Raw genomic sequence first — 25,073 nt, forward strand, 5'->3', positions numbered from 1 at the left:
CTCGGCCTTCGGCTTTGGAGAACTTCACTGTGTTCTCACCAAGCCCAGAGAAATTAGGAGCAACCTGCGTTTGGGGGCAGGCTCTACATGGAAATGTACATTTGTATACATGTTACATTTGCGTGCATGTTCATATCTGCCACATTTATATGCACATGTGTATGAAGGACAGAGGTTGACATTGGTGTCTTCCTCTATTGCTCCCCTTATTATTTTTGAAGCAGGGTATTTTAGTGAACCGGAACCTACCAATTCAGAGTCTCAGGCCTTACCCTGGAGGAAGAGGCCGCTCCCAGGTGGTGGTCTTGGTATTGTGGTCAACATAATAGACACGTCCGTTGGGCAGCTCTCTTTGTTCCCATCTGGAAAATAACACCAAGGGGAGGCATGACACATACAGCTGAAAGGTATAGTCGCAGGAAGGAAGGCATTCACTGTCCATGGGCTCAAAAGAAAAACCAAAACCAAAACAAAAACCACAAAGATGACATTTCAGGTCAGCCCAGTGTCACATCCTCCTGACAAGACTGCTGTGCATCCCTTCACAACAGAGAGCACAAGCTTGCATACCATGATCTACCATGATCTTTTTTCTTTTTTTTAAAGATTTATCTTTTATTATGTGTCTCTGTGTGGGTATATGCAAGTGAGTGCAGGTGTCCAAGAAAGTCAGATGGAGGAACTGGATCCTCCTGGAGCTAGGGCTACAGGCAGTGGTGTGCCGCTATATGGCAATCTGGAAGAGGTGTGTGCTCTTCACCTCTGAGGAGCCATCTCTCCAGCTGCTCTGTGAATTGTTCAAATCAGTGCTTCTTGGGTATTATAGGATCAAAGATTCCTTAAGAATACAATGGAGGGACTGGAGAGATGGCTCAGAGGTCAAGAGCACTGAGAGCTCTTCCAAAGGTCCTGAGTTCAATTCCCAGCAACCACATGGTAGCTCACAACCATCTGTAATGAGATCTGGTGCCTTCTTCTGGTGTACAGGCATACATGCAGGCAGAACACTATACATCATAAATTAATAAATCTAAAAAAAAGATTACAATGGAAATGGAGAATGTTTTTTTTCTAAAATGAATTTCTAAAAAATTTTTGTATGCCAATTTCTGGGTTTCATGGGCTTCTCTGGAAGTTTAGTTTGGGGCTCCTTTCTGCCTTTTAAGTTACCACAACCTGTGACTAGAGAGATGGCTCAGCAGTTAAAAGCACTGGCTGCTCTTCCAGAGGACCCAGGTTTGACTCCCAGCTTACATCTGTCTGTAACTCCAGTCCAGGGGATCTGACACACTCTTTGAGCCTCTGCATGTGTATGGTATACAGACTAACGCTCAGGCAAGAAAATGATCAAAGACAAAACATAAATAAATAAAAATTTTAAAAAAGTTATATTACCTAGCCCTGTTCTCCTACCTTTGTGTATATTTATGACAAAAATCTTATTTATTTATCTAATTATTTTGAGACAGGTCTCAGTATGTAGCCAGTGATATTTATTTTTAAGCCGTAGGATTCATCATCAGAGTCAAGTGAAGACATGGATCCAGGAACACGGTGCACTGCTGTCTGATGACTGAGCTGTGAGTGAGTTAATATGAGTCTGGGAGGCTGAGGGCGGATCCTCTGTGCTGAGGAAAGGAAGACAAGACACCGGGTGATGCAGAGAACCAACCAAGCCAAGCAGCGCAAACGCGGTCAAGTCCACCATTCCACACTCCTGTTACCCGGATTCATGGGACCAGAATATAGCAACCTATATAAAGGCCACAAAAGTTTGATACAACATTGTTTTGTGAAGGATGAAAACAGACCCAGAAGTTACCCTGGTATTATTTACTTCTACTTTGGGGTACTGCCTGGTCTTTTCGGAAGAAGTTAGTATAATCTGTGCTGATGAAAAGCTTGTTTTTAAAATATTATTGCTGCCTGTGTGTGTGTATGATGCATGTGTGCAGATGCATGGGTGTCACAGCATGCATGTGCTGGCCAAAGGATAACTTTCTGCTGTTGGTTCTCCCCTTTCATTTTTACATGGAGTCTGGGGAATAAACTCAGGTCCTCAGGCTTGTGAAGCAAGGGTTTCAATGCTGAGCCATCCCACTGATTCTGCTCGCATGCTCATAAAATAAACAGGAATTTGTTTCAATGTGACTACTACTTGAGAGGATGAAGTGAGCAAAGTGTAAGATTTGTGCTTCATAATTTTACCTGTAAGAAACACTGACAGGACCTGCCCCATTCAAACTTACTCACATAGAAATTATCCAAACTCAGGCTGGGCGGGTGGTGGCGCATGCCTTTAATCAGGAGGCAGAGACAGGTGAATCTCTCTAAGTGACTTCAAGGACAGCCTGGTCTACAAGAGGACAGGTTCCAAAGCTACAGAGAAACCCTGTCTCGAAAAACCAAAAAAAAAAAAAAAAAAAAAAAAAAAAAAAAAAAAAAAGGCATATCCCCAAGACCCCAAATAGAGAAGGGAGGTATGGGAACTCAAGGTCACTCTCAGCTACACAGTAAATTAAGGATGGCCCGAGCTACATCAAACACTGTCTTGAAAATTAAAACTGGGTATCTACTATATACCCTGGTAATAGAGCACATGCCTGGTTTGTGCCAGGTCCTGGAATCTAGTCTTAGCACTGTAAAAACATAAAAACAGGGTCAGATCCTAATAACAGCGGTCTACTCATTTTGCAAAACTGTCCACAATAATTTCATGGGGTGTCTTCACCCCATTTTTTTGAAACAGGGTCTTGATATGCAGTCCATACTGCCCCCAAACTTACTTACCATCCTTCTGCCTCAGCCTCTTGAGTGCTGGGACTTATAGCCATGTACTACCAAAGCCGGTCTGGGACACCCCTCTTTAAAAGATAAGCTATCTATTGCAGCAATTGGAGATTTAAAAAATGAACAACTGGCACTAGTGTCTCTGCTAAGGGTCACACTGAACTAGCGCTGCTCCGGGGCTGTCTAGCAGTCAGCACCATGGCTGCAGACATCAAGACTAAAATAAAAACTACGAAACACCCAGCCCACACCATAAGCAGACCAGGAGCTGCTGGCAGAACTCCCTGCAGCTACACTGCTGGGAGACACAATGACTGCTAAGGCCCTTGGGTGACTTGCCTGAGTGGTATCTCCGTATGTACAATCCTTCAGCCCTGTATCTGGGTCTCAGCCTGGGATGGCTGCAGAGCAGAAGGCACATTTCCTGGGAAGAGCAGACCTGGCTCCGCCCACCTCTCCTCTGTTCTCTGTTTTTCTTTTCTCCTCAGAGAGTAAAAAGGGGACATGCATATATGATCGTCCTTACCCGGGACCTTGAATCATAACGTAACAACTAATAAAATTCACCGAAAAAGTTAAAAACAAAAACTCTGAACGTATTTTTCTTTTATTCCTAAAACCCTTTCAGTATATAACTCATCTTATATGCAGTTTCCATTTGAAACAAAGAAAATGGTTTTATTATGCCTTGCTTAATATTTTAACCCGAAGATAGGCAGATACTTGAAATTCCAGGCAATGGACGCCTTTGATCCACACAGTGGTACAGAACTGCCAAAACACACGAGCTATCCTCCCCTTCCCTGCCGCCCACGGTTCTGGTGCTCTTTTAGCACACAGGCCTAGGTGAGATCTGCCCTCTCATCTTTGATGACAGCCACTCTTTCAGGGGCTGCTATTGTCCAGCCCTGCTCTGCGTCCTTATGAACCTTCTCAACTGACTTGCTAGGAAACAGTCAGCGAAGGACCAGACCTCCTTCCACCTGTTACTGTCTACACATTTCCTTTGAAAACCGGACTCCTGCTCAGATTAAATAACTGTGGGGTCTTTCCTGACCCCCAGCCTGGCTTGCCTCCCTTTCTTTGAGAACTCTCACTCTTCCCTTACCTGTGCAGCTATTCATGAGCCACACAGCCTTCCCCTCATTCATTCAGCACAGTGGGTCACTTCTGTCACCAGCCGTGCGCGAGCCTCCCGCTTCTGCTTGACCCACATAGATTAAGCCTCCTGACTATCTTGGCTTGGTCTCCTCATGCCAAGAAAATGATACTGGCTTTGACTTTTGTCAGCATATCCCTGCCAGGGGTTGAGTTTCTGTCCCTTATAAGCATCTTCCTCACACTGAGATAAAAAGCCTTTTCAATTCACTGCCGTGGGTCTTGCTCAGCGCTGCATCCGGGTCACGCAGGTTCTGTCTACATACTGAACAGCTTTCTTTGATGCTCTCAGAAACAGTGTTCACAGCAGCGAGTTTGTTTCAGGTCACTACCCGACATGTTGCTCCTTGGCCCTCAGTGAGTGACACCGGACTGAATAGTGGCCACACTGAGTCTTGTTTTGGAAGACTTAAGAAGTTTCCAATTTAACTCAGTCTTAAGGTAATTTTTCTCTTACCTTCATTCCTTTATTCTGTTGATCCCCAGTCTCCCCACAATCTCCATATTAAAAAGTTTAAAGGCCAAGACAAAGCCTCAATCCCATTCTTAGGATGATGTCAATTAACTTTCTACACCATTATCTAAAAGGTTACCATCAGTGTGGTGTGGTGCCTACATACTAAGTTCAAAGCCAGCCTAGGGTACAGGAAATCTTGTCTTGAATAAACAAAACAAAACAAAACAAAGCAAACAAACGAAGCCATGGCAGACAGAACCTTGGGCATCCTAAAGAAAGGATTTCTTGCTATTACTTAAACTGAAATGAAACTTTAGAAGAATATACTAGAAGTATTTGTGTTTTCCCAAAGCCTCCCATGTAGAAATTCAACTTCATACTGGTTAAACAAAAAAACAAACAAAGATACAACACATGCTTTTGCTGGGCCTGCAGGGCACACCTGAATGAGGAGGCTGAGGCAGGAGAATCACAAATTCAAGGCCAGCCTCGGCTATAGAGCAAGACCCTGTCCAAAACCAGAGACAGGAGAGGGAGAGGGCTGACTCGTGCCTTCCTCTCTATGCTCTTATAGCAGATGCCTCTGCACCGAGTCCTTTTCGTTCTGGAACCGTAAGGATTCCTTCCTCTGCAGTGATGTTTTCAGAGTCAGAAATCTAAACACACTGCAACGTAGTACCTTCATACTGGTTCTTGGGCAACTTAGTGCCTTCACACTGGCTCCTGGCTTTATTGGTTCTTTTCTCAACAGAGTAGGGACTGTGTCTAACTCCTTGCTTCTCCCGGGGCCTTTCCTGAATTATGGACTAGCACTTCAATCTCAGCATACTGACTTCTTTTTAATAACTACCAGCAGCATTCTATGCCCAAGCCCAAGATGCTAGAGGAGCATCTACTGAGTTTCCTAAATTAAGTCTGTTTTCTTTTTCTCTTCAATCATACTGTTTTCTTTGCCTTGGGTTCTGTAGTGAGGGGCTGCGGGCGGTTTCCCACCGCCCTGCTCTCGGCCACCGGCTAGCTTAAAACCCGAAATAACATCACACAAATTGTATTCTTTTAAACACTGCCTGGCCCATTATTTCAGCCTCTTATTCACATCTTGCTTTAACCCATTTCTAATAATCTGTGTAGCACCACGAAGTGGTGTCCTACTGGAAAGATTCTAGCATACGTCCATCTTGGGCTGGAGCTTCATCGCTTCTGGCTTCTCTCTCTCTCAGGAGAGGCATGGTGGTCTGCCTCAGAGAGCAGAGGCATGATGATTTATCTCACTTAGGAAAGGCGTGGCATCTTACTGATCCTTCTACCTTACTTCCTCTTCCTGTTCTGTCTACTCCACCCACCTTAGGGGCGGTCTATCAAATGGTCCAGGCAGTTTCTTTATTAGCCAATGAAATCAACTCAAACAGAAGACTCTCCCACATCACTTGGGGAAATCCCAGATGGAGTCTGGTAACATTCAAATATAAGCTTTTACAGAAAGTAAAGATAAGTCTCAGAAATGGTTTCTGTAAAACACACACACACACACACACACACACACACACACACACAGAGTTTTCAAATGGCAAGTTGACAACCTAGGTAGATAATATGAAAAATGATGGATGAGAGTAAAAATGAGTCTTTTTCCTTTCTAAAGGCAACTTGATCAATAACCCTGTCTACATAAATCCTCTGCGTTTGAACTCCTAACACAGCCAGGAAAGAACCGTGTCAGAGGCGTAGCTGTAAGAGCATCTATTACAGCTCATCAGGGCAGGGGCGGAGACCCTGGACAGCCCCATGGGATGCATAGAGAAATGGTACTACTGTTTTTTTTGTTTTTATTTGCTAAGACAGGGTTTCTCTGTGTGTCCCTGGCTGTCCTGAAACTCACTCTGTAGACTAGGCTGGCCTCAAACTCAGAGATTTGCCTGCCTCTGCCTCCTGAGTGTTGAGATTAAAGATGTGCTCCACCACCGTCTCGTGAGAAAAGCTACTTCCATACACGGCTATTCCAGTTTTAAAACAAACTGGAAATGAGTATCAACTTATTCAGATGTTTACAACATACTGCATGGAAAAGCAAGTTAATAAATAACATGCTTGAAATAATCAAAACTGAGTGTAAATAGGAGAGGCTGGAAAGATGGCTCAGTAGAATGTGTACTTGCTATTGGGCTTGAATTTGATCCTGGAACCAATATGACAGAAGGAGAGAACAAACTCTTGGAAGTAGTCCTCTGACCTCCACATGTACTCTCTTGTACACACAAAAGTAATTAACATTTAATAATGTATAAATATACTAGTTTTAATTAAATCTAAATTGCCATTATATGATTAACCTACCAAGAAAAAGACAGCAACAGTTAAACATGCCAACGTTTATAAATTACATGCTGATTTTTAAAAAGATAAAATATGATGCCGGGAAGTGGTGGCATGCCTTTAATCCCAGCACTCAGGAGGCAGAGGCAGGCAGATCTCTGTGAGTTCAAGACCAGTCTGGCCTACAAGAGCTAGTTCTGGGACAGGCTCCAAAGCTACAGAGAAATTCTATCTCAAAAAAAAAGGTAAAATATGAAATAACATGCATATGAAAATCAACAATGGGAGCTGGAAAGATGGTTCAGTGGCTGAGAGAACGTACCACTCACTCTTTCTGAGGACCAAGTTTGGTTCCCAGCACCCATGTCAGGTGGCTCTCAACCACCTGTAACTCCAGCTCCAGGAAATCCAAAGTCTCCAGTTCCTTCAGGCTCCGCACTCAGGAGTGCATATCCACACACATACACATAATTCAAAATAATAAAGTCTTTTTTTTAATCAACAAAATGGGGGGTATCTGTACGTTACAAGAATGTTACAACCTCATAACAAGGAGGAGCTCAAGATGACCACACACGCATGTACACACACGTTTGCACTACACATACACAATCATCTTTAATTTGTTTGTTTGTTTGTTGAGACAGGGTTTCCATGTATAACAGTTCTCGCTGCCCTGAAACTTACTTTCAGGCTGGCCTCAAACTCAGAGATCCTCCTGCCTCTGCCTCTTGAGTGTTGGAATTAAAGGCATGTACCACCATGCCCGGCTATCATTTTTAAATTTTAACAAGCTGTCTAATTTTATGAGTATGAATGTTTTGCTTGCATGTATGTATGTGCATCACATGCATGACTGGTGACATGAAGGTCAGAAGAGGGCAAGAGATCCCCTGGAACTGGAGTTAGGATGGTTGTAGGCCACTGTGGATGCTAGAAATTGAAGCTGGTCTAGACTGCTCCACACTGCTGAAACATCTCTCTAGACCCATTTTTTTAAAAGGCACTATAAACAAAGTAATGAGATAAGCTACAGTCTGGGAAAAAGTTTTGACAATATATATTATTGGACATTATCTAGCACATATTAAGAATCATGAAGCTACATCTACAATATCTGTACTCAAGAGGCAAAGGGAGGATACGGAGTTCAAGTCATGTGCGTAGGCTACAGAATACATTCAAGACCAACCTAAGCTACAAGAGATCCTGTTACAAGCAAACAAATCCTGCTGGCTAAAGAGAAAACAAAGGGATGGAGAGGTGACTTAGTAGTTAAGAGCACTTGCTGCTCTTGTAGAGGACCTGGGTTCAGTTCCACAGTATCCACATGGTGGCTCAGAACAACTGTCCATAACTCCAATTCCAGTCCCACTGCCCTCTTCTGACCTCCAAGGCACCATATGGCACACACACACACATATATAGACAAAAGATCCATACACTCAAAATGAAGATAAATAAGTCTTTTTTAAAAGGAGAGAAACAGCTTTTTCTCTGGGACCAGGCGGCCTCAGCGGTGAGCAACGCAGCCATGGCCAAGATTAAGGCTCGGGACCTGCGCGGCAAGAAGGAGGAGGAGCTGCTAAAACAACTGGACGATTTGAAGGTGGAGCTGTCCCAGCTTCGCGTTGCCAAGGTGACGGGCGGCGCCGCGTCCACGCTCTCCAAGGAGTTGTCCGCAAATCCATCGCCTGCGTTCTCACCGTCATTAACCAGACTCAGAAGGAAAACCTCAGGAAATTCTACAGGGCAAGAAGTACAAGCCTCTGGACCTTCGACCCAAGAAAACTAGAGCCATGCGCCGCCGGCTCACCGAGCACGAGGAGAAGCTGAAGACAAAGGAGAGGCTGTACCCGCTGCGCAAGTATGCAGTCAAGGCCTAATGGAAGGGCAATAAAGTGCAAGACTGGGAAAAAAAAAAAAAAAGGAGAGAAACTCTCCAGGGCTGTGGTGGCGCTCACCTTTATTCTCAGTACTCAGGAGGCAGAAGCAGGTGTATCTATGTGAGTTCAAGGCTAGACTGGTTTACAGAGGGAGTTCCATGACAACCATAGCTACACAAAGAAACCCTGACTCGAAAAAACAACAATAACCCCCCAAAACAAACAAATAAACAAAAACAAAAAAAGGAAATTTTAAGGGGGCCAGGGAGATGGCTCAGCAGTTAAGAGCACTGGCTGCTCTACCGGGTCCTGAGTTCAATTCCCAGCAACCACAAGGTGGCTTACAACCATCTGTAATGAGATTTGATGCCCTCTTCTGTCATACAGGTATATATGCAAATAGGGTACTTACATAAATAAATAAATAGAAACACAAATAGCCAAATGAAAAAGTGGAACAAAAATTACACCAATAAGGCAATTCACTATAAAAAAGCAAAATATTAAAAATAGTATCAATGATAATAAAAGAAATTCAAATTCAAACCACAAAAAGATTAGATTGGGCCAAATGAAAAAGAGCCAACAATGTGAGTTTTAGCAAGATCATATATGTGTACCCAAAGAAGACCTGAGGAAGCAATTTGAGAGGATCCCTCACAGCTGACCCGGGGAAGTAATTAGAGAGGGGTCCCCAAAGCTGAAGATATGGGTACAGAAAATTCACTTCCAGAAGGACATTTTGCTTTTCTTGTGTTTATTTTTGTCTGTTTTTATGTTTTGTTTGTTTGTTTTGTTGTTTTGTTTTAGATGGAATCTCGCTCCAGGTTGTCCCAGACCTTGTGTATAGCAAGCTAGCCTCACACTTAGATCTTCTTGGATCTGCTTTCTGAGGCTGGGTTACAGATGTGCACCACCACGCCTGGCGGAACACTGTTAATAGGCATTGCTGCCTCTGCCCTTCTCTCAGGGCAGTGCTGGGGATCGAACACAGGACCTTGTGTATACTGAGCAAGTGCTTTGCCACTGCACTGGAGGTCTTACCAGCCCCAAGTATTACAGCTCTTACAGAAATAAGCATGTGTACAAAAAGGCGTGTACAGGGGACGGCCTCAGTGCAGCACAGCTCCAACTGTAGAGAAACAAGATCACGTAAGCTTGCACTATTCATACAACAGAAAACCACATGGCTGTTTATGTGGATGTGACCACGTCTAGGTATTCCTGTACACGGCGACTGCATCAAAAAAGGGTGTGTAAGACTTTCAAAGTATTTTAGGCCTCAAGGTTTCTGGAGAGAAAATTTTACATTTATATATTTATTGGGGGTTGGGGTGCTGCAGGGCACTTGTACAGAAGTCAGAGGACAATTTGTGGGAGGCCATTCTCTCCTTCCATCTTCCCGGTTCCAGGGACCAAATTCAGGTTCAGGCTTGGCACTTTTACCAACTAAGGCATCTCACCTGCCTCCTAGTCACCATTTTTATCTACAGGCTTTTAATAGTTATATAAGTACAAAAATCTGGTAGATATGTGTTTATCCCATGTTGATAACTGTCCCCTTGGTGTCAATATCTGTAATCTTGGTGTCAAAATTTGTCACCCCAGGTGAACTGCTTAAGGTGTCCTCACTTGTGGCATGAAAACAAAAGCAGCTAACTCATATTGCAGAAAGAATGAACAAAATGATCTCTGGGTTAAACTCAGCGATCCCCAACTCAGTGTGAAAGTTCATTCCATCTGCTGGTTACTATTAATGGTCAGGAAAATGACAACAGATGCACAAAAATATCAAAATGTAAGTCTAGAAAGCTGTTTGATACTGTTGTTGCTATGCTGTGTCTATACTCCCCACCCAACCCTGCCTATCAAAGATCTTGTTTGGTTTTGCTTTGCTGTTGTTTTGTGGTTTTTGTTTTTTAGCTTTTTGAAACAGGGTCTTTTACTCTAGCCTAGGCTGGTCTCAGATCCAACCCGCTTCCTGCCTCAGCTTCTCTAAATTCTCTGATTACAGGAGTGAGGAACCATGTTAAGCTCAATGTCTTTTATAAGATCAGGTGGAAATTAAAATACTAAGGACAAGTAAGAATGTGAGTCCCTTATCTACTTAGACTTGCCATTCCAGTCTCCTCACACCACGAAAGATGCTGAGGGTGTCAAGATGGGCACAATACCCCTCATTTTTGAGGCGCTCTGAAGAAAGCATAGTAAATGGCCTAAGGATTACATGCGATCACAAAATTTTGATATGGGAGGAACAGCTCATGGCTCCGGGAGTCCACTAGTGACAGCAGAGTCTTTTGGAAAGAAGACAACACGAACTATTTGAGTTATCTATGCATATAATAATCCCTTTAGTGTCAAGAACAAAGTTATATTCCATAAAACAAAAGGTGAGAAAAGGGCACAGTCTCCCGATATAATCCGTGAATCCCAAGACACTCAAAATGTGGTCCATGGTCCAAACTGTTAAGAGTTTGTGCCCAGAAACAGAGAAGTTTCTTAGCTTCTAGAAACTTCTGAGTCTATGACATTGCCACAGCATCTAGATATGTATGTGATACCTTGAACAGAAGGTAAAACAAATATAAAGATTCATCATAGGTTAAAAATTTAGAAATAAATTAATAGCAACCCCCACCAAAGCAGGTTCTTCATTTATATCTTGTATAACACTATAAATGCTCTGAGTGAGAAGCACTTTGGCTTAAGCCAAAATCGAATGCAGAATGAGATTCCGTGGCCCAGGCTAGTTATAACTTAGCAGAGATGCTCCCAACTCCCCATCTCTTTTGGTGTCTCTACAAACAAAACATCAGAGAGCTCTCCCAAAGCTGTCTCAAGGTCTACCTAGAGAAGCCTCTGGGTCTCCAGCAAGGGCATGGGGACAGATGGCAAATGTGAAAACATCACCCCATTAATTCTACTCTGAGGCAGGAAACAGGGCAGCCAATGACTTGGGGAGAACAGGGATGGTGTGAAATGGCAGAGCTGAGGTAAGCCGGCAGTCCAAACACAACGTCCTCTCTTATGTAAGAAACCACAGCCATGTGTTAGCTGCCAGGGCGAAACAATGCGCCTGTGTGTGAGGGACTCTGAGAGCCGAGAGGCTGAGGCGTGCTGGAGGTTTGTCAAGGCTATGGACACATGGTCTGCTCATGAGTGTTCAGTCTCCAGAGCGGGCTCGACACTGACAAAAGCCAGACACAGGACCAACTGACCAAAGTGGCCACGCTTTCTACTCCCTGCCTGGGCCACTACCTCACGTGTGCCCAACACCCCTTCTTTCAATAGACACTTATAACCTGGAAATTCCACACCTTCCAGTAGCTTCTTTGGGGCTAATTAGGTTAAAAGAAAAAAAAAGGCTTTCCAGACAGAGAGAAATGGAATAAAGAATGTTGTATTTGGCCTCAGGCACTCCCTGTTTCAGAAGCCCTCGGCCTGGAAGCACACAGATGTGTGTGACCAGTTTTTCCTGCTGTAAACTTCAGAGCACCAATGTGGCAATTCTTGGAACCCACAGTGAGCCTCTCCCCCCCCCCCTTATCATTCAATAAAGCAGATGAGATGGAGGAGTCAGCCTGAGGCCCAAGCAAACAATCTAGTTTAGCTTAAAAATATTTTAAGCTGAGGAGACTCCAGCGATGAGGAGCCTTTATGAAGAGGTGGGTGGTGACCTGTGACAGACACCGCTGAGCCCAAGGCAGTCAACATGACAAATGAAAAAAAATGCAATATTCTTTTAAGATGCCTTTTCTTTAAAGCATCGTGAAGCAGAGCATTCATTCAGATTTTTTTTTAAAAAAAAGGGAGGGGGAAGGAAATGGGGGAGGAGAAAGACAGCACTTAGATGTATTCATTACAAGTAGGTCCTGGACCTACTTTGTGCCAGGCTCCTAGTCACCTACAGCCCAGAATGATGAGGGACTTGAACAAGCAATGACAAGAGTGAGAAGAGATATGGCCACACAATGGTTATTCAACTTTGTCTACCAGGAGTCGGGAAGGACTGCTTCCCTGAGGACTGTCATTAAGCTGAAACATAAGGAATTAGTGTAAAGCTCTGAAGAAGCATTGAGAAAGACCATCATGGGTCGGGTTGGACTAAAGCCTTTATTATGACTAAGACTGCAAAGGGAGGGCGGCTTCCACGGGAGGCTGAGGGCAGGTGGAGCCCATCTGTCAGAGATTTGCAGCTTATTTAAGGATTTGGAAACTTATCCCTAAAGACAATAGGAAGCTGCTGTGGTATTCCAAGTGGGAAAGGTCATGCTTAGAAGTTTTACTTTTAAAAGGTAAGTCTAAAGAAAGACAGATAGCTGGATGGTGGTAGCACCCATCTTTAATCCCAGCACTCAGGAGGCAAAAGTCAGTGGGACTCTGTGAGTTCGAGGCCAGCCTGGTCTACAAGGGGAGTAGTTCCAGGACAGCCAGAGCAACACACAGAGAAACCCTGTCTCAACAAACCAAAAAAAAAAAAAAAAAAAAAAAAAAAAAAAACAAAAAACAGAACAATGGTCTGGTGGTCGTCTGGGCCAATGGTGTCCTATGTGCAGGACTAGTTAGGATGGGTCAGGGTCAGGTAACGGCTGAGTTAAGCTACACAGGTAGTACAGTGGGCTCAAGATACGGAAATGAGAGCTGGCATCAGTTCCCAATGAAGTCAAGGGACTGAATCAGGTGCCAGAGAGAGAATTCAGTGGGACTAGAACAGACTTCATAGACTATTCTGACACAGACTATTTCTTGCTTAGCTATCCGTTTGTAGGGCCTAGCCCTGGACACAGTAATGACTATCCTGTCTGTGGAAAACTGCAGACCAGTGAGATGGCTCAGCAGGTAAAGGTTCTTGCCACCAAGCCTGACAACCTCAGTTCAACTCCCAGAACCCACATGATGGAAGAAGAGGACAAACTCCCTAAAAGCTGTCCTCTGAGCTCTGTATGTTTGTGTACACACAACTACACATGCTTTTAAAATGAATGAAATGAAAAAAATGTAAGGAAAAACTTTTGAATAAAAAAATGCATGCCATCCTACAAAGGCACTGACCTGTCTGTAACTTGGACACTAGAGAAGTCCAGCTTTGACGCTTCCTTTCTAAATTCTCATAAGTGATAAAGGTATTCTGCGGTCTCCATCGGGCCCCACACATAGCTGCACTTCACTCCCTCTTCTAGCATTTACGGCAAAAGAATAGACTAAGACTACGTTCACCGTCTTGTTGCCTGGGTCTCAACTATAAACAATGGAGGGAGGAAGGCACTGGGTCTACAAACTGGGAGGATCGCTGTAGAAACTATGTCCTTTCTGGGTTCCAATACCAAAGCCAACCAAAAAGCCTGCTGTCTGCACTACCATGTGCTCAGCAGTGCTGGTGGCCCGTTCCTAGAGGAATGGCAAGCCCTGGGCACTGACCTGGTCCTCCAGAGGCTGAGGTAAGAGTAAGTACTCCTGGAAAACCTGGACCCCCAAACTCTTCTCTGGAATATTCTATACATAAAAGTGGGTAGCACCACACACACATACACACACACAGACACACAGACACACACACACACACTCACGCACACAAACATGCATGGGCCTTGTCACATTCTAAATCCTCTAAGAAAAAGACACTGTCTAAATTCTACCTCAGAAAAGTGTTTTAGCCTCTGGCCAAGGGAGTGTGAGAGGGGGCAGGCTTCCCTGGACTGTTGAATAAAGAATGTTTTCAGAGTCTGGAGTTTTCCAACTGCTTGGAAACAGGAAGAGCCCAATCCCAGAGAACAGTAACCTTCACACACACCCCACATAAAGACATGTTGAGCCATTAGCCCTAATTGCCTGTGACTGACACAGGAGAGAAGCCGGCCTTCCAGGCATTTGCTCAACGGAAAGAAAACAAACAGCTCACTGGGGACAGAGGCAGCCATTTTCTCTCCTTTCTGCCAAAATGATTCTGCTCTGGTCCCCCAAATTATAGCACACAGGTTTGAAAGAACAAACAACATATAGTTCTTTCAAGCCTCCCATAGCACATATGAAAGAGGAAAGAAAATCTCTGCAGGGGTACACAAGTAGTTGGTGAATAGGCTTTTCACAAAATCAAACCCTTGACCAAAAAGATGGCCTTTTCAGAACTGCCTCTCAATGTTCCAATTTTCTTGAGATCTGAGTTAATAAGACTTATCCATAATGGTTCTCATTTGCTCAACACACTATTTAGGAGAAAGGAGTTATGTGAACGCTAAATACAAGCAGCAAAAACCACACATGCTCTCGGATACGGGACTTTAACAACTGGGAGACCAGAAGCGGCCCTATGAACAAGGCGTCATATTCCTCAGGATGCAAGAGACAGCTTTCCACGTCCATTATGAATTATACGTTGAGGAAATACTCACCATCCTAGAGGACAGAAACGGATTCTTTAGAACTACTTTTTTCGGCATTTGTTTGTTTGTGTGTCTGCGAGGGGAAGAGCCCGGAGAGATCAACAGACAACCCACAGGAGTCCGCTCAGCTTTCTCCTACACGAAGGGTCTGTCAGGCTAGGGAGCAAATGCCTTTACCCGATGAACCATCGCACCAGCAGCCCTAAAACAATTTTTTAAACGACATTTCCTTAGGGGCAGGGAGCACGTGACAGTGGGCAAACGTTGAAGTCAGAGGGTAACCTGCAGGGATCGGCTTTCTCCTCCACCTGGGGGTTTCAGGCTTCATGGCAATCAACTTACACTACGGGACATTGGTTTCTTTTGTGCCATACTGAAAACCAGGATGGACAATGGGACTGGCCCTGACCACACTCGGCCTTAACTGAGGTTAAGACTTTGTTTCCCAGGTCAGAAGCAGTCTCTGTTTTTATGACTCCTTCACAACCACTTCAAGGCAAGACTTGCCTGTCTGTCAGCACATGTTTCATACATACCATCTTATTGGAGTTCTTAGACATGGATGCTTATTGTCACCACATAACCAACATGTAACTCACACAGACAAGGCCACACAGGTGAGGTCAAGGAATGGATTCAATCCCCAATCTAACTGATCCCCGCCCCTCCCCAAAAAAAAAAATCCATGTTCTTTTAATTTTTTCTACCCATGCTTATTTGTGTGTGTGTGTGTGTGTGTGTGTGTGTGTGTGTGTGTGTGGTCAGAGGACAACTTGTAGGAGCTAGTTCTCTCCTTTCACCATGTGGATATGGATACCAAACTCAGGTTGCCTAGATTGGTGGCAAGTGGTTTTATCCGCTGGGCCATCTGGTCAGTTCCCAGAATCCATGTTCCTAGTCCCATCTCACTACATAGTCAAAACTGAGCTTCTCTTTGTCTTGCAGAGCTGTCATCTTGGTTGAGGTCTTTGCTATCCAAAGTAAAAGGGGGCAAGGAAACGAGTACCTGTGTTGACACTGGCCACAGCTGTGGGAACAACAGGCACAGCAATTCAGCACCTAAAGCCTGAGTCCTCCATGGACTGCCAAGGTCAAACTCAGGAGGGAAAAAGCTATTCTCTAGGCAGCATCTAGTAAGACACCTCCCTCTCACACACACACAAACAATCCATAAAGACAAGCTCCTTGATCCACAGAAGCTGTGCACTTGGGTCCCAGGGGAAGGTAGCACTAACTTGCCTCCTGAGATGGTTTAGGCTCTTTCAGATGTTTGCCAAGCAAGCACTTCTACACCTCTCTTGCTCCTAAACATGGCAGCCTTCCCAGAGACCCCTGGCCACTAGGTATGAATTGACCACATTGCTTCTGACCTGGTGGAGGAGGCAGTCGCTGAGGAGTCAAGTACCATGATGGGACACAAGGCTACTCACCCGGCAGGGAGAGCATCAGGGGCCTGGGCAGTGGCAGGGAGCTGCTGTGTCCCCGAAGTGCTGGGCTCTTCTCCCTCTGCTGGTGTGGATGGACCAGGGAGAGATGTCGTGCTGGGGTTTGGGGACACGCTCAAGGCTGCAGCTGGTGGGGCTGTCACACCAACAACAGAAGGTTCTTCGGGATCACTGGCTGTAGTAGGTTCCTCGTTGACTGAAATGCATAAACCATACTTAATGATAACTAGGAATAAGAATTTTGCTCTCTTTGACTAGGTTTTGCACACCATTCACTAACACTGCATCTATGACACAGGCCCTACTCACAATAGACAACTGTGAGTTTTACAAAACCAGGCCTCACATGTTGGTCGCAGTTCTCAGACGGTGGAGGCAGGAAGATGGCCTCAAGTTTGAAGCCACATAGTAAATTTTATGCCAATCAGGTCTGATGGTAGCCAAAAGGGATGGGTAGGGACACATTTATATTCTAGTTATAAGTGCACATTTGTATTCCATAATGTGGGAAAGACTCTGCACATACACACTACAGAATAATCATAATCAGCAGACACACCGATGAGTGTGTCCTGAGCTAACTTACCCTAGTGGGACTTGAGAGCTGGCTACACGTGAGATTTAATGACAATAGAAAATAAGGAAACAATAAGAAGAGATGCACCGTGGATTTCACAGACAAGACTTCCCACAAGGCTCCAGCATGACCTTTGTTCCCACTCCCTAGGAGGTGTGTGGCAACAGCTGGGAGGGAAGGCAGATTTTATGGGGTAGTAATCCTATTTTCACAAGTTGTCAGATCTAAAAAGTATAGTTTAAACACTCAATTCCTGGGGCTAGGGAGATGGTTCAGTGGTTAAGAGTACTTGCTATTCTTGCAGGGGGCCTGCATTAAGTTCACAGTGTTCCTGTCAAGCATCTCTAGGGCATCTGTCACCTCTGGCCTCTTATGCACATACCTACATGCAGACACACACACCTACACATAATTAAAAATAACAATTTTGAGAAAAAATTCGATTCCTGTATCTGCTCATCAGTGTTTTGGTGACAAGTGACATAAACTCTGGTAAGCTGGTTACAGGGCTACACAGTAAACTCTAGGCCAGACAGCCAGGGCTATATAAGAAGAACTTACTTCCAAAAACAGACAAACAAAAGAACAACAAAAGCATTACTATAAAAATTACATTAGGTTAGTGATGTCTTCCCAAAGGACATGAGAAAATGAATTATGTGTGTGTGCATGTGAGTGGACACCCATGTGCGCTTGCACCCCTGTGCGCTTGTGTGCAGATGCTGCAGCAGCATATCGGGTATCTTTCTCTCTCTCTCTGCCTTACAGTTTTGAGACTGGGTCTCTCACTGAACCGGAAGCTTGCAGTTTTGGCTAGGCTATCTAAACAGCAAGCTTTCAGGATCCACCCATCTCTGCTCCCCGATGCTGGAATTATAGGCACATGCAAGCTATGCCTGTATTTTTTATGAGTGCTGGGATTCAAACTCAGGTCTCCTTGATTGCAGAGCAAGCAGCCTTACTCACTAAGCCACCTCCCCAGTCCCAGAAAATGGATCATAAGTAAATTAATTAAATATAACTTTATCAAGGTTTTCTAATATGTTGTGGTCACAGTGACATCAATACAAAAAAGAATAACAGGACAGGGCAGCGAGGGAGGGTGCTGCTGTAAGTGAAGACAGCCAAGGCCACGTTTACAGGAGTACATCCTTTCCTTTAAAGCTGCCATCTGTCTGCTAGGCATGGACAGCACATAGAAAAAGGCAGAAACTTCTATAATGTTCTTTTTTTATTATTTTAATCTTATTTTATGTGTTTGAGTGTTTTGTTCCCATGTATGTCTGTGCTTGACACGCATGCAGTGCCTGTTGTGACCAGAAGAGGATGTTGAGTCCATCGGAACTGGAGTTACAGGCAGTTGTGAGCCACCCACCACCTGGGTGCTGGGAATCAGTTCCCAGGTCCTCTGCAAAAGCAGCCAGTGCTTTTAACTGTTGAGCCATTGCACCAGATCACCACAGTGTTCTCTTAAAGCAATGGATCTCAACCTTCCTGATGCTGTGACCCTTTAATGCAGTTCCTCATGTTGTGGTGACCCAATCATAAAACTATTTCACTGCTATTTCGTAACTGTTATTTTCTACTGTTATGAACTGTAATGTAAATATCTGATACGCAACCTCTGTAAAGGGATTATTCAATCCCAAAGGGCTGTGACCCACAGGTAGAGAACGGCTGTTTAAAAGATTCTTGATTCAAGGACAGAAGCAGGGATTAACAGGTACGTAAAAGTAAAAGAGACTCAGAACTAAGGACTTGTCTCCAGGCAACAACAGACAACAAGGAGTGAACGAGGCAGCTCCTACCTCCTTACCTCACTGCTAGTTTCTTCAGGTCTTGGTGATCACTATGTCTACAAGGACCCCAAGGCACTCTAAATCCTCCGACTTGGAACACAGAGAGCAAACGGTTTCAAAGAATTGCAATTCTTTGAAATAGAGGAGTTATATGCAGAACTGTCTACACATTTAAATCAGAATTTCAATGCAAAACAGCTTAGTCATCATTTAGTTTCCTTTCTTATTTAGAAATTTGTTTGTAGCTCTCCTAGAGAAGCAGGTGAGCCCCTGCTCCTTGACCTCCATGGAGATGCCACAGTTACAGTTTACTGCAGAGCAGATGTGGTTGGAGGAGATTCAGCTCAATCCATCAGCTGCCCTCCACTGTCCATGCTAAAGCAATCCAAAAGAAGTACCTGGTGCATTTCCTGTTCATTAGTCTCCTGCCTCTGACCCTGATACAAAGGCTACTATTTCCTCACTGTTTCCAGGCTATCCTTGTCTAACTGCCTGCCATTTCTCCTACACGGTATCAGGATCTGCCAAGATAGTCAGACAATCTTTTTAAGAGATTATTTTATTTCTGTGTACTAATGGTTTGCTACATGAATGTCTGTGCATCACTTGTGTGCTTGTGTCTGAGGAGTTCACAAGAGGGCAATGGATTCCCTGGAACTAGAGATAGGGAAGGTTGTGAGCTGCCATGTGAGTGCTAGGAATTGAGCCAGGGTCCTCTGAAAGGGCACAAAGTGCTCTCAACTACTGAGACATCTCTCCAGTTCCAGATGACAAATTTAAATAAGAATAATAAACATTACTACTGAATATGGGATGGGGTGGGGTGTGTGCTAGACAAAACACAAAGTTCTTTCTTTAGGTTCTGTTCTTGAAGCTTTACACACAACCCCACCAGCTAGGCACCTCAACTGCCCCACTTTCTACTGAGGAATCAAGCATCCAGGAGACTGAATAACCTGGCATGGTCAGAAGACATCTAATTCATACTCTGCTGTCTGCCTCCAGGGCTTAAGTAACTCTCCACTTTTTTGCACATCCTTTAGTGGGAACAAAGATTACATATAACCAGATCCAACTGGCTAACACTGGTAGTCAGCTGAAACCAAAATTTCTTCCCAGGATGTGACCAAGCTTGACTTTAACAAATGACTGTCACCCTGAGATGTGAAACTGCCTCTGAGTCCCTTGGATTTTGTTCTATGTATTTATCTTGCAGTGCTGAGGACCAAAGCCAGAGCCTTGCATGGGCTAGGCAAGTGCACTGTGCCTGAGCTGGGCTGTATCCTTACCCTGAGACTGCTGCTTTCTTCTCAGTGTTAATGCTATCTGGCAAGGAGGCTACATCAGATGCTTAATAACTAAATCTGTACCAAGAATGTTTCCCCAACATAAATGCAAAACTTTGCTTGTTTTCTATATTCTATCTGAGCTAAGATAGTACCTACAACAGATGGCAATCCTCTTTATGCAAATCTATAAACTTTATGCAATTCCAATCTTTAAAAAACCCCACCATGCCTTTTTAAGTCATAGATAAATTCACTGTAAACTTTATAAGGGAAACTAAATTTCCAAGAGTAGAGATGAAAGTCTAAAGTACACTGTTGGTTTCTGTCAGGGATTTTCTCCAACATATCAGACTTATTACAGAGCTACAGTAATCTCTCCCTCTGCCAGTCTCCAGAATAATGAGCTGATGACCTTGCATCATCTGAAAATGACGTTTCATTTTCTTTAAAAATTTATTGAGGGGGTGGAGTGGTGAGATGGCTCAGCCACTAAGAGTACACACTGCTCTTCCAGAGAACCTGACTTCAATTCCCAGCACCTCTGATGGCTCCCAACCACCTGTAACCTAACCCCAGGTGATCCAGTGGCTCTGGCCAGCTCCATCCTCTCTATTCTTCTACACACATCCACCCACATAGAATTACAAATAAAGCTTTTTAAAATGCTATAGAAAAAAACCCACAGAGGTATAGGATTCAAACATTTTAATCGATATGTTATTGCCCATATTAGCTGGGGTTAGTGGAGGAGTATATAGGACAAAGCTCTTCACATTAGCTATGGAAAAACTCTAATATAATTAAATGAGAAATTGCTGAACAGTGTATATATACTGCTATCATTTGTATGTGCATGAACACATGTGTCTTTTCCCCCTCAGATAACACACATGCACACACTTGTACATTTAAAGAATGGCTCTAGGGGAATCACAAGAAAAACAATAGAGGCTGCCTCTGCATATCTGAGCTATGGTCTCTCTCTCTCTCTCTCTCTCTCTCTCTCTCTCTCTCTCTCTCTCTCTCTCTCTCTCTGTCTCTTTGTCTCTCTCTCTCCAATTTTTATACAGCTTATTCCTTATAAGAACATGCAAGATACACACTTGGCCTAATTTTACAAGTGAGGAAACAATGTCCCAGCAAGTTAGTCACTGAGTCTTAACTATATACTGTATACAGGGAGCCTCAGTCCCACCACAGCCTGTATAACCACTGAGCATGGAAATCACATTAAAGGGAGCTGTAACAGATGAAAATTTTTGGTGAAGTTTTCAACAAAAAAATCAGACAGTAAACCCCTGTGCACACAGTCAATGATGTGCTATGCCATCAGTCTACTTCTCAGCCCCAGCACTTTCAAAGCTTAGAAACATGGCATTCCTAGAGACAGGCTTCCACTTACTCTCATTTTACAAAAATGGGTATTACACAGCTGTGACGATGTGAAAAAGCCAGCTGAGACTGGGCTATTGTTTTGCCCCTAATGTCTTTTATAAGCATGAGTATGGTACACAGGCAATAGGGAGCTGTTAAATTCATCTTGCATGCCTGTGAAAACAACAGCAGGAGACACAACTCCTATAGTGCCATCCTTGAAGTGGTCCTCACAGGCCTAACATGGAGGGATGAAGACATCCTTATACACATCCTACACTGCCAAGAGCTGTGTGGCGGGGCTCTGCCTGCCCGCCCTAGTAACAGTTCTAGCTCTCTCCTTCACATAGTCCAGGCTGCCTGTGAGGTCAAGAAGAAACATCATCATTGCAAAAAGGCAGAGGCAGAGGCCAAGGCCTTTGTGTTTTAGTAGGCAGGAGCTGCCCTTTGCAGCTGGGTTTTAGGAATGGTTTGGGCATTCAGACGCACTACCATAAAACATGCCCAAGGTTGTCTAGACTTAGACACATGTGGCTTTTAAAAGATATGGCTGGAACCTAGCTCACAAACTAGAACACAATGTTCTAGAGATAAAAACCAGAAGCAAAGGTACCTAAAACTAAATATAAAACAAATAAAAGCCTGTTGATATCTTGGAAGAGCTGAAGTTAAACACTCATATTGCTCTAGAAGAGGACCTGGGTTCAATTCCCAGCAGTTATACCAGGAAGTTTACAATCACCTGTAACTCCACCTCCGGGGGGATCTGATGCCTCTGATCTCTGTGGGCACCTGCACTCATGAATATACCCACACAAAGACAGAAGGATAAAGTGACTGGTGCCCAGTTACTGCATCAGGAGACTGCCTTATGTGTCACCTGGATAGTGTATAAAAGGATTTCAGGGTGACAAGGCCTGTGCCCAGCAGGGCTACTGCAAGCTTCTCTACGAACAAATGTTTTCTAAGAGCATGTTTGCTGCTGCTCAGAGAGCTGCACGCAGCTCTATGGAACAGTCCACAGTCACTTACTAGCCATCCCTTCATGCAGATGGGAAGGATGTGGTAGCTGGACCCTGAGCACTGGGTAGGCTGAGACAGCATCTGCTGGGACTTTACACCTGCAGTGACCTCATCCAAGAGGTGATAGGAAGCTGCTTAACTCATTTCTTTCAGGCATGTCCCCAACTCCAGGAAGTCAAGTCATGCCCCAGGCTTGCCACTTTACCCTACCATTCCTGTACACAGTGAGAGGCAGCACTAGCCACAGAGGGGCTCTGAAGCCCCACACGCTGCTTCCAGAGAACTGAAATCCAAGACAGAGCAACTCAACTGGAGTGCTACTCAGTCTGTCACACACAGGCCAATACCACTATCACAACAACAAACCATGCTGCTGTCTTTACTCACACCTCTGCAGTCCCTGACAGCACGTATACAGGTCATTTCTGTGTCCCTCCCAATTGGAATTACACTCTCCTATCCACAGTCTATGGAAGCAAACGTCCACATCCCTTCTATTGGCTCCAAATGAAAACAAACAAACAAATGAACTGTTGTCAATAAAGATTTAACAGTCCTCAGGAACTTCAGAAAATGAATGTCTGCCTGACACTGTCTCAATGAGACAGAAATAGGATGAAAATGGTTGGTTTACTTTGTAGCAGGCTTTCCCTTCCTGAGCACAGGGAAACAGTCAAATGCAGAAAAGTTCCTGGGTGTGGCTAGGACCAAGTGTCTCTTCTCTTACGGTGTCGATGCTGGAATGGTGACAGCAGTACAGTACCTGGGGGGGACTTCACACTTGTCAGCATCTCGACCCCTCGGGATGCTGTCATCTTCTCCCCCTCAGCTCTTAGGGCAAACTCATTCTTTTCTCCTACTTGACAAACTCCCTAAATAGGAAATTTTTTTCTTCAGATATGTCAGGGATAAATAAGATACCTAAGGCAGAGTGTAGTAGCCCTCCCCTTTGATGCTAGCACTTGGGGGAGTGGTAGGCATATCCCTATGAGTCTACACCGTGAATTTCAGGCCAGCCAGTGATACAAAATGAGACCCTGTCTCAAAAAACAACACAGCAGGACATGGTTCAGTGGTTAAGTGTTCTTAGAGAGGATTTGGGTTCAGCTCTCAGCACCCACAGTGAGTGTCTCATAACTGCTGTAACTCCAGTTTGAGGGAATATGTCACCCCCTTTAGGACTCCAAGAGCACCTGCATGCACGTGGTGCACAAGTAAACCCTTAGTCATACACACACATAAAAACTAAACTAAATAAATCTTTTTTAAATTCACATAAAACCCAATGTTGATAAGAAAGTAATTAAAAAGCATACTTTAAAAATATTCTCCACAAAGTAATATGTTGTTTTTCATTTTTATTTTCTGAGACAGAATCTCATGTATCCCAGGCTGGCCTTGAACTTGTCATGTAGCCAAAGATAACTTTTAACTTCTGATCCTCCTACCTCTCTCTACCTCTCAAGGACTGGGATCCTAAACATGCATACTTAAGCCAGTTTTATAAGGTGCTGAAGACTGAACCCAGGTCTGCCTCATGCACGCTAGATAGATATTCTACCAACTGAGTTACATCCCCAGGCCGAAAGGAGTACTTTGGGCATGCATGGGAATAGGGAGAATCACCCTGGCTGTCCAGAAGAAGCCAGAGGTCAAAGCAGATGGGTCAGTGGGATAAGTAATGGGCTCAAATTCACACACTCCACTATATTCTGGCACAGCCCTGTGTGCACACAAGACAGGCAAGGACCTCCTTCTCAGTCCAGGCTAATGTTGGGTGTCATAACTCACCTGTGCCATTGGCTAAGCCACTGTTGCTGGGGTTCTTCACGGGTTGGCGGTGCCGGTTCCTAGCACCAGGGCTTTGGTCACTTGTTGCTGTTCTGGCTGAGCCACCTGAATGTCTGTGCGTTCTGGGGGTTGAGAGTAGAAAGCAGACCGACATAAGTCACTGAGAGAAAGGAAGGCGCTTCCCTGCTCTCGCTATTTGTTAGCAACAAGCCCTGTAGTCACTCCAGCTTTGCACTCAACAGCAGCTGGCACCAAGCGGAGACCCAGGGAAGCTTCCTTCTTGGTAAAAGCCCAAAGGCAGCTTTGTGCAAACTTTTCCACTTGAAGTAAACAAATCTGGAGCAAATCACCCCACATCTGAAATAACTGGCAAAATACCCTGGGACCATCACATTATTTTTATTGGGCTTAAATGTTAGAAATAAACAAGAATCTCTGGACAGACAGCAGATAATCTATTCTTCCCATTAGATAAAAGGAGCCCCCAAACTTATGCAAATCAATTTTCTCTATAGCTGAAAAGGATAATTAAGCAGCATGAGCCAGTGCATATGATGAGACATCAAACCTGGAGATAAAGACTCATCAGCTCTTCAAGCAAGTGAAAACCAACACAGAAATGTAATGTGGGATTCCTCTCTGTATACTGTGAATACATTTTATTCCCATCGGTTAATAAAGAAGTTGCTTTGGCCTATGACAGGGCAGAATAAAGCCAGGTGGAAAATCCAAACAGAGATATATATAGAGAGAGTAGGCAGAGTCAGGGAGATGCCATGTAGCTGCCC

The 25,073-nt window shown here is 44.2% G+C and overlaps 1 protein-coding gene and 1 pseudogene across 1 annotated transcript in view; one reads left to right on the forward strand and one right to left on the reverse strand.

Annotated features, from left to right (window-relative positions):
- The window catches only part of Wwp2 (WW domain containing E3 ubiquitin protein ligase 2), a 124,330-nt gene that overhangs the window by 25,703 nt on the left and 73,554 nt on the right, over positions 1-25,073 (reverse strand). The window contains exons 7-9 of the mRNA XM_038312884.1: positions 24,286-24,407; positions 16,418-16,628; positions 273-362 (exon numbers count right to left, since the gene is read on the reverse strand). Coding sequence (XP_038168812.1) covers positions 273-362; positions 16,418-16,628; positions 24,286-24,407 — 423 coding nt within the window. The remainder of the gene's footprint in view (positions 1-272; positions 363-16,417; positions 16,629-24,285; positions 24,408-25,073) is intronic.
- On the forward strand, positions 8,253-8,604 carry LOC119802039 (annotated as a pseudogene).

Source organism: Arvicola amphibius, chromosome 15, assembly GCF_903992535.2.
Source record: "Arvicola amphibius chromosome 15, mArvAmp1.2, whole genome shotgun sequence".
In the NCBI taxonomy this organism is placed as follows: Eukaryota; Metazoa; Chordata; class Mammalia; order Rodentia; family Cricetidae; genus Arvicola; species Arvicola amphibius.